Raw genomic sequence first — 9,967 nt, forward strand, 5'->3', positions numbered from 1 at the left:
TACCGACGGGGGAGGCGGTGGCCTGGTTCCCAGCCTCCTGGAGCAGCCGCGGTTCTGGGATGGGGGGAAGCGGGGGTGTCCCGGGAGGCTGTCGCTGCTCTCCTTTGTCTGCATTTGCTGTTGTCTTGTACAAAATCCTACCTCGGTGAAATGGAAACAAATACCGGTCCTGTTTGCTGTACTTCTTTACTCTGTGTCTCCTTACCCCTCGCTGTGGTCTCCGGTTGTGCTGCTGCTCTAGGTTGTAAGCTCTCTGGGCAGGGACAGCGTTGTACCGTGTCTGTGAAGCACTGTATGCATTGCCATGGTGTATAAAAACATTCCGTAATCACCACAAAATGCTTCCTCTGGATCCCTGTCACTGTCTAAGTCCCAGTGTAGTTACATAAAAGTAGAGTTGCTTCTGCCAGGATTCTTGTTAGTTTGGCTGTTTCCTCTTCCCAGACCTTAAGGGTACTTGGATTTAATACTCATCAACACTGATCAAGTGATAAAGCTTCTTGGCTACTTCCCCCATTCCAGTTTATCCATAAATGGGAGAAGGCAGAGCCAGTGACCCTATTTGACAGCTCTTTTGAGCGATAGGTGGTGAAAAACACTGGCAGGTCACTGGAGCTGGTGTGTGCCATCCGGGCTGGGCAGGGCTCGGTGCCCAGTGCTGTCTGTATACTGACCTCCATCCCTTTGGGAACCCTGGTCCCCCCAGTACATACCAGTTCAATACAGTGTGTGCTCTGTGCAACGTGCAGGACACAGCAGCAGGTGCATGTGCACGTGTGGTTTTAGTTTGAGTAGGAGGAGGGGCTAAACATCCTTCAGAGTTTTCTGCACCGGCCGGGTGAGGCTCCTGCCTTGGGGTCCCTGTAGTCCCTATGCCCACAGCTTGACAGGGGTCAGGCTGCCACCCTGACTGCTCTGCCACTGGCTTGGCTCACCTTGGCACCTTTGTGAAGTGACTGTGAGGGCATGGCGGGGTTGGAGTTCAGTGTGAAATTGCACAACGTTCACCTGCTGAGGCTGTTAAAGGCCCGTGATTGCATCCAGCACTCTGCAGCAGGCATGGGGATTGTCACCTGCCTGCTCCTCAGCAGAGACCCAAACTCTGCAGTGTCCCACACCTTTCCTTGCATACACTGCCTGGAAGGATGGAAACATCTTCTGAGGGGCTGAAAGGGTTGAGTTCCTCAGCACTGATTCCACAGCTGGTGCTGTGGGCAGCGGAGCTACAGATAGCTGCTGCCTCCTGCCATTCTGCTCTGCTGAAATAGCCAGTGGGCTTTATGCACAGGAAGGGCAGCAAAGGTGATTAAATCCGAGTGATTTAGCCCACAGAAATCCAGAGCTTTTACTGAAGAGCTGCCATACGCGGCTTCTGCTTCCGGCTACTGCCGTGCTCAGGTGAACAACACGCTGTGCACAGCACTGTTTTGCTGCTGCCTTGACTGTGCTGGTGTGTCCTGTGGGGTGTCTCCAAGGCCTGAATAGAGTTTGGTATCCGAGGTAGCTGGGAATTACGTAAAATGCCTTGTTTCCCCCCAGTTCATTGCCAGTGTGTTCGGGCTGCCAGAGAGGAGCAATCTGCGGAGCTGTTTCAGAAACTTCCCCGGGGGAAGAGTGGTGACTAAGAGAGGAAAAGCCTGGCTGTTTCTCTCCAGCTGGCAACATTAGATTATGATTAAGAGGAGCTTTATTGTTCCAACAGACCTTCTTTTGCATAACTGTTGTTATGCAGATGAAAAAGCACCAAGGGCCAAAACAGTCTGGCTGAGGCCAAGCAGTTACTGTGGGCCTGGGACATACGGAGGAAAATAATTTGGGAGGTCCCAACGCCCAGCCTGCGGTTCTCTGAACCACAGAAGTTGTTAGTGAAGCTCCAGGGCTATTTTATGTAGCAGAATTTTTTTTAATTAAAGCCTTTTGTTTAAATGATGTGCAGTTATGTGTGGGTAAGTGTTGATTTAAACTGTCTCTGAGGATAACAGATCAGACATGGCCGGTGGTATTGGCATGGCAGAAGGTGACACATAATCACAGAGGAGTGTATGTTATTTTTTTATACTCTCAGTCCTGATGTTCCACTCTTAGGTGAGACTTAGCTGAAAAGTGAATATTTTGAATGCTGGCCTGAAGAACACCCTGGCTGGCCCCATTTAACACTCAGCACTCCTCATAGATGGTTGTGTCCAGGATAACAGGTGCTTTTCAGGGCTGAGGTGCTGTTTGTGTGTACTGGTTCAATCCTCGTTTTATTGTCAGAATGAACTTGTAGTGCTACAGCTGTGTGGATCTGGGATCATTCCTGCTATAATTCTGCATGTTATGTCTGTTTTTTCTAGTGTGGTTGCTGAGAAATGGCCAATGAGAATCACAGAAGCCCTGCGGAGGAAGCGTCTCTCATGAGTCACTCACCTGGCACCTCCAACCAGAACCAGCCCAGCTCCCCCAAACCCATGCGCCTGGTACAGGACCTGCCAGGTACAGACTGCCCTTGGGAATTCTGCAGGGCCCTGGGAGCAGGAAGGGGGTCAGAGCGGGGCTGCCGAGGGAGGCTGGGAACGATGTATGCTGTGTGTGTGCTGTGACAGAGCTGGGACCTGCAGGGCAGGGCTGTCGTGCAGGATGCTCCTCTCCTGACTCCCTCTGTCCTCTCAGATGAGCTGGTGCAGGCTGGCTGGGAGAAGTGCTGGAGCAAGCGGGAGAACCGCCCCTACTACTTCAATCGCTTCACGAACCAGTCTCTGTGGGAAATGCCTGTGCTGGGACAGCACGATGTCATCGTAAGTGCACACTCACCTCGGGGGCTGCGCCAGCACTGGCATGTTCTGCAGGAGCAGGGACCGTAGTCTGTGGACTTCAGATTACAGATGTGGGAGGGTCTTTTGTGCCTTCAGAGCTCCTCGCTCTGAAGCGTGGTTTTGGCAAAATCTTCCTCCTTCAGGTGCACCCTCAGGTGGTGCTGTTCCAGGTGTGCAATGCTGAAAGAACACTCAGGTGGGGGAGTTGTGGTGCGTTTTTCTCATCCAAGTCTTTTAAAAAAGCATGCAGACACAGGTCTAGAGGAGAATCTTTTAGCTTTGTGCTGGTGTGAATAGTGGTGTCCTTATTTCCATCCACGTGGGAGCTGGGAGCAGTGCAATGGGAAGTTCAGAGCTTACTACCTTTGTTCGGGACGCTGCGGTGGCAGCGGGTGAGCTGACGTGTGCTGCTGTTGTTTGGACTCCCACAGTCAGATCCTCTGGGATTGAACGCGGCTCCAATGCCACTGGAAGGTGGGGTGGCAGATACCTCTGTGGAGAGCAAGCAGAGGAAGAGGAGGTTCTCGGAGGAGGTTCCACCAAGTGGCAACAGTGTGAAGAAGCCTAAGGTGGGTCTGGTGCTGTGAAACAAATGTGTGTAACCTGAAACCAAGGGGGGCTGGAGAGCTCTCGGGGGTGTCCTGCGTGGTGTTCTGGTACAGCACTGTTTGGTTTACCAGGCCACTTCCCTTTTACCTGTGTCTGTGGTGCAGTAATTCATCTTTCACACACACAGACTGATGTCCCTGGGAACCAAGCTGCTCAGCCAGTCCCCAGCTCGCCCAGTATTCCAGGAACCTCTGTTTTGAAGGCATGGTGTGTTTCACCTGAAGACAAACAGCAGGCAGCTCTTCTACGACCAACTGAGTGAGTTGTCTCCATTTGTCTTCTGTTCCTTTCTCCATGGAGGATTAGAGACGCACAGGCTTTCAGATATCTTTGGAGAAGAACCTGGGGCATATGACACCTCCCTATATATTTGCCAGGAGTCTTGATAGTTTGTTTTCCTGGCTGGTGAAACAGCCCAAGGAAGCATCTTTAGGAGTAATATTTGATAATCAGCGAATGATCTAGCCATCCTGATGACATTTGCTTCTGCCACAGAGTATATTGGGACCTGGATATTCAGACAAACGCAGTGATTAAGCAGAGGGCACCATCAGAAGTGCTTTCTCCACACCCTGAGGTGGAGCTGCTTCGGTCCCAGCTTATTCTCAAGCTGCGGCAGCATTACCGTGAGCTCTGCCAGCAGAGAGAGGGTGAGTTTCTGTTGGGTTCCCTGATTTCCTTCTCAGTCTTGCCGTGCTGTGGTGATCTTCTTTTTGGCTTATGCCTGTCTTGTCCCTGTGGTCTCTTTTCGTGATGGTTGTGCTCTGTGACATTGTTGGTTGTTGAACTGATTAGGCTGAACTCTGTGTGATGATCCTTACCAGAGCTTCTGGGCATCTCTGTATTGTGTTGGTTAAACTCTTTTTCTGTGTGTCTCCAGGGATTGACCCCCCAAGGGAGTCCTTTAATCGCTGGATGTTGGAGAGGAAGGTGGTTGATAAAGGGACAGATCCTCTTTTACCGAGTGACTGCGAGCCAGTAGTGTCTCCTTCCATGTTCAGAGAGATCATGAATGACATTCCCATCAGGTACCATTCACAGACAGGGCACCTTACTGGGATCGTTCTGTGTTGGTCTGGCCTGGTGATTTACCTGCCATGGTTCTGTGCTGTGGTGCTTCCCTTTGGTTGATGAAGTGGTGGAATGCTGGTAGTGGAAAGCCAAGGAACTGGACCTGGCCTCCATGCCTTTGTGAGACTGATGCATATGAATTTAATTTACCTCAGGTTATCCAGAATCAAGTTCCGTGAGGAAGCCAAGAGACTGCTCTTCAAGTATGCCGAGGCTGCGAAACGCCTGATTGAATCCAGGTGGGAGCTCCTCTTGCAGTGCTGTCACGTTCAGAAAAGAGAAAAGGATTATAGGGGCTGCTCGTCCTGCCTTATGCATTGCTAGTCATAATTTTGTTGAGGAAAAGCAGTGTTAAGAACATGTAGAAGAAAAGCAGTAGTGTTGGAGGCATCTTTTGATAGTGACATTACTGTAAAATGTAATGCTGGGAAGCCAGAATGTGTGTGGAGACAAGTGAGAGTCAGTGAAGTCATCTGTCATCCCTGAGATAAAAACAGGAGTGCTTGAGCACTCACTGCTGTTACAGAGCAACAAGCTCAGAGTGGCATTTTGTATACCAGGTGGGGTTTTTGTGGCCAGTTCTGCCACAGGACAGAATTGAGGAAGACTGTGGGGAGAACTTTATGGGGCAAAAGAAAAACCTTGTTAACAGCGTAGTTTTCTTAGAGTCGCAAGCTCCTAGCAATATTTGAAAATTAAAGGCAACATCAAAATGGACCATTGCCATGACAGATAAAAGTTTTGTGGGCCTCTCCTGTTGCAGAGAGGACAGCAGCCAGCTACACTGAGTTTTGGAGAGAGCATGGCAGTCTCTAGTAATGTAAACATCTAGAAGCACTTTCTAAAGGAGAACTGGAGGGAGGTGACAGGGCAGGGCCTTGATCAAGTGGCTGTGGCCACATTCCACACTGACAGAAAACGTTGCAGGGGGGTGGAATACCTTGCTGTGCAGCCATGGGTTACATTTTGCCTCTGTTTTTGCAGGAGTGCTTCCCCAGACAGCAGGAAGGTGGTGAAGTGGAACGTGGAGGACACATTCAGCTGGCTGCGACGGGACCATTCCGCCTCCAAGGAGGACTACATGGTCAGTGTCCTGCAGGGAGCCGGGGAGGGGGGCACGTGGGGACAGGTACAGGTCCTTCTGGAGACAGCTGCCATTGCTTCTCTTTGCTGTGTGCCAAGGGAGAGCAGCCCAGAGTCGCTGAGTGCCCCCGGGGAGTCGGTGGTGGCCGTGTGAGGGACTCTGGTTCTCTGGTTCCGCAGGACCGCCTGGAGCACTTACGCAAACAGTGTGGGCCCCACGTGTCTGCTGCAGCCAAGGACTCCGTGGAAGGCATCTGTAGTAAGATTTACTACATATCCCTGGAATACGTCAAGCGGATCCGGGAGAAGCATCTTGCCATACTCAAAGAGAACAATATCTCTGGTACGCAGCCAACTCTGAAGATCTGTAGGGGTACAGCACTGCAGCCGAAGGCCTCGTGCTGTGGTCTGTCCTCGTTCAGAGTGTCACCTGTTGGGAGGGCAGCTCTGCATCCACAGGGTGGGATTTCAAAGTCAGAAACAGCCCCTCCAGCATAGGCTTCAGCTGGCAGTCACACAGTGCCCGTGCAGTGACAGACTGTCTTCCATCAGTTGCTGTGACTGCCTGTAACATCAAATACCATCAACGTGTGATTTGCCAGCGTGAAGTAGCTTGTTAGGAGCTGGTCACACTGAACAGGGCATTTGTTCATTTCCCTGGACCGTTACTTTTCGCTCTGCTGCTTCATGAATTCCTGGGGACAGCTGACATCCCCTTCCTAACACCAAGTGTTCTCTGTGTATTCTCATTTGTCACATTTCTTGTGTTCTGAGCACCGTGTGCTCCCCTGTGCCTCCCAGCATGTCACTGTGCACCCTTTCCTGGCAGAGAGGTCACATTCCTTGATCTTTTCTCTGCTCTTCCTTCCTAATTCATGTCTGTATTTTTGCCTCTAGTCACCTGTTCCTTCCTCCATGGGCCCCACTTCTTTCATCACCACTGTTTGTAGTCCTTTTCCCTTTTGGGTCCTGGCCCTCCTCAGACTCTCTTCACGTCCCAGTGTTTGCCTTTTGCCATTGTTTTTGCTGCTTGTCTTCTAACCCCACTGAGTCAGGGATTCCTTCCAGCTGACCTCTCCTGTGAGCTCTCCCTGATGCCGAGGCAATGGGTAACCACAAGGTGCAGGGAGATTCCTTTGCCTTCTGCATTTTGGCAGCCTTGGAATTTTTACTGTGTGTTGGATGACTTTGGGGCAAACTGAAATAGAACCAGTAGCAGCAGAGAGAGTGTTTGTGTTTCTGGAACATGCCTCAGGACACTGGGGTGGCTGTGTGCTATCTGCAGCTCTGCTGGGTTAGAGATGGAGAAAATGCTGTGAAGTGGGTCTTCTCTGTGCTCTGGCAGTGGGAGATGGAATTAATTTGGGGAATCAGCACTGAACCTAGGTAGCTGTCTACGAGATCTGCAAGGGACCACCACAGTGTTTTTTGGGAGGACCACCCTGCTCTTTAGCCTTATTGGGGTCACTGTGTGTTTGAGGTGGAAGGAAGATTGGTCCCAAATGCCCTTGGCTTCTCATGGGCTGCCTTTCTCTTTGTTCTCTGTAGCTGAGGTGGAAGCTCCTGAGGTCCAGGACAGGCTGGTGTACTGTTACCCTGTGAGACTGGCCATCCCCTCCCCACCACTCCCCAGCGTGGAGATGCACATGGAGAACAACGTGGCGTGTGTGCGGTACAAGGGGGAGATGGTCAAAGTGAGCCGCAACTACTTCAGCAAGCTGGTAAGGGCTGGGCACCAGCCTCCAAGGGCAGGGCAGGGCAGAGGATGGCCAGCTGACCCCACAGAGCTGTCAGACGCTGCCACAGGGAAGGGGGCAGCTGCTCTCACCTTAGTCGGGATTAGGCTCCTGCTGGGAGTATTTCCCAGCTGTTGGGTGTGTGCTCTGGATACGTGCTGTGCAGCCAGAATGTTGTATACTCGCAGCAAGGCAGCCTTTGCTGAGAGACATGTGCTGGTGTGGTGGTTCATTCATGCTGGTGATGAGCTGGTGGCTCACACAGTGACAGCAGATGTACTGACACACCTCCCTGCAGAGCCCACCTGCTCCTCAGCATCCCTCTCCCTGTCACAACATGTGTGTATCCCATTCCTTGTCTATTCCTGGTGTGTTCAGTGTCTGGGCTTTCTCTTCCAGTGGCTTCTCTATCGGTACAGCTGCATCGACGACTCGGGCTTTGAAAAGTTCCTGCCCAGGGTTTGGTGCCTTCTCCGTCGATATCAGGTAAAGTCTCACCACAGCTGTACATCAGAAAGCCTTGACAGCACTGGGAGCTGAACTTGTCGTTGTTCTGGGGAAGGGACATGGCTCTGGGAGCCTGGAGCAAGACAGGGTTTAAACTGGGTCTGTTGTCTACTTCCAATTGTGCTGAGGTAGGAATATGGTCTGGGGAGTGGTTGTAGTCTTGATATGAGGGTAAAGATTTTTGTGAAGAAAACCTTCAATAGCTCTTGACTCTGAGGGGCAACTGAAGGCTCATAGGGGTACAAAAGAAAAATGATGGTTCCGTGGGGCCAGAGTTGGAGGAAGTCTCTGAAGAGCATTCTTGGGTACATGCAGGGACCTACACAAATTTGAGAAAGGATGAGGGGGCCCTGCGTACCTAGAGGAGGGGTGCATGGACGTGTGGCTCTGGGTGCCTGGTCAGTGAAGGGAGCAGCAGGAACAGCAAGTGCAGGCACAGCTCACTGGGGTTTGCTCTCCTCAGATGATGTTCGGTGTGGGGCTGTACGAAGGGACTGGTCTGCAAGGGGCACTTCCCGTGCACATCTTCGAAGCCCTCCACAAGCTCTTTGGAGTGAGTTTTGAATGCTTTGCCTCGCCCCTGAATTGCTATTTTAAACAGTACTGTTCGGCCTTCTTGGACACAGACGGGTATTTTGGATCCAGGGGGTGAGTCTTACATTCCCTTGCTGTGTGTCTGTGTGAGTGCGTGCCCATGGATGACTCAGGTCGGACTGATAGGGATCTTTGCCTCTTTCTCCAGCCCATGCCTGGATTTCTTCCCTATAAGTGGCTCTTTTGAGGCAAATCCGCCGTTCTGTGAGGAGCTGATGGATGCCATGGTCTCTCACTTTGAGGTATGTCTGCTCACTGGTGAGGTGGTTTGGGATGGAGCTGTGCCGTCCATCCTGTGCTCCCCATGGCGGGGCTGAGGGCAGGGGCAGAGGATGGTGATGGCTGCGGCTCCACTCTGGAAGCAGAAGCGTTTCCTTTCCATAGGGCTCATTTAGACACGTCATTGCTCAGCCAGTGCTAAGATTATTCCTTTTCTTGTTGCACTAGAAACTGCTGGAGAGCTCCAGCGAGCCACTGTCCTTCATTGTCTTCATCCCTGAGTGGCGGGACCCCCCCACGCCGGCCCTGACCCGCATGGAGCAGAGCAAGTTCAAGCGGCACCAGCTCATCCTGCCGGCCTTCGATCACGAGTATCGCAGCGGGTCCCAGCACGTCTGCAAAAAGTAGGCTTTGTTCTCAGATCCTTCTGGGAACACGGCTCTGAAGCTGTGTGACAGAAATATCCTCTCCCAAGCTGAGATCAGTGGGAAGCAGGGAGCAGGCAAGGACAAACGCAGCGCATCATCACCCTGGGTGTTCAGGATGAGCAGACAGCATTGTGAATTCCATGTCTGTTTAATGACTGCTAACAGAGCTTGTGAGAGATGTGTGCCTTGGGCACGAGTACAGCCGGAACAGGTCACACCTGTGGTGCTGATCCGTGCTCCTCTGCCAGCCCTTGGACCTGTGAGCCGGCTGAGCCGCAGCAGCTGGGTATCACTGTGGGGAGCAGAGGCAAGGGGCAGTGGGGGCTCAGTCCCCAGTGGGGCAGGCTGGCCCTTGCTCTGCTACTGAGGCAACAAGTTTGAGCAACAACTTGTTTAAGCAACAAGTGCATGAAAACTGAAGTTCTCCTTACCTGGTTAGGAGTGATGACTCACTGTGCTGAGTCCCTTTGGCAGGGACAGCGAGGTCCCAGCACATGCTGGTAGAGAGCAGTGGGGCTCTGCAGCACGAGTGCTTCCCTCTGAAAGCTCAGGAGCCTCTGCCGTACTCAGAACTGCCCGAGGCTGCACTGTGCCTCCAATTTTCCTCAGAATAATGAGAAAGGACAGGGGCAAACACTTGTCCTAAGGATGGCAGGCAGGAAGAGGAGGAGCAGGTGTCCAGTGCTGGGGGCCAGGGGAGGTGCTGATGCCTGTGCTCTTCCCTTGCAGAGAGGAGATGTACTACAAGGCTGTGCACAACACAGCCGTCCTCTTCCTGCAGAACAGCGCCGGCTTTGCCAAGTGGGAGCCCACGCCGGAGCGGCTGCAGGAGCTCGTTGCAGCCTACAAGCATTCAGGCCGGACCCTGAGCTCCTCATCTTCCTCCTCCTCGTCCTCCTCCTCCTCGTCCTCCTCCACAGCGGAC

General features: G+C 52.4%; 1 protein-coding gene across 1 annotated transcript in view; it reads left to right on the forward strand.

Moving 5' to 3' along the window:
* Positions 1-2,208: 2,208 nt before the first annotated feature.
* Positions 2,209-9,967, forward strand: part of PCIF1 (PDX1 C-terminal inhibiting factor 1) — a 9,290-nt gene continuing 1,531 nt past the window's right edge. The window contains exons 1-15 of the mRNA XM_029960421.1: positions 2,209-2,475; positions 2,653-2,777; positions 3,227-3,364; positions 3,532-3,662; positions 3,900-4,054; positions 4,285-4,432; positions 4,631-4,714; positions 5,460-5,559; positions 5,739-5,901; positions 7,107-7,279; positions 7,694-7,780; positions 8,265-8,449; positions 8,544-8,637; positions 8,843-9,018; positions 9,772-9,961. Of these exons, the coding sequence (XP_029816281.1) occupies positions 2,352-2,475; positions 2,653-2,777; positions 3,227-3,364; positions 3,532-3,662; positions 3,900-4,054; positions 4,285-4,432; positions 4,631-4,714; positions 5,460-5,559; positions 5,739-5,901; positions 7,107-7,279; positions 7,694-7,780; positions 8,265-8,449; positions 8,544-8,637; positions 8,843-9,018; positions 9,772-9,961 (2,073 nt within the window). The 5' untranslated portion in view covers positions 2,209-2,351. The remainder of the gene's footprint in view (positions 2,476-2,652; positions 2,778-3,226; positions 3,365-3,531; positions 3,663-3,899; positions 4,055-4,284; positions 4,433-4,630; positions 4,715-5,459; positions 5,560-5,738; positions 5,902-7,106; positions 7,280-7,693; positions 7,781-8,264; positions 8,450-8,543; positions 8,638-8,842; positions 9,019-9,771; positions 9,962-9,967) is intronic.

Source organism: Manacus vitellinus, unplaced genomic scaffold, assembly GCF_001715985.3.
Source record: "Manacus vitellinus isolate BGI_N305 unplaced genomic scaffold, ASM171598v3 scaffold_26_pilon, whole genome shotgun sequence".
Classification (NCBI taxonomy): Eukaryota; Metazoa; Chordata; class Aves; order Passeriformes; family Pipridae; genus Manacus; species Manacus vitellinus.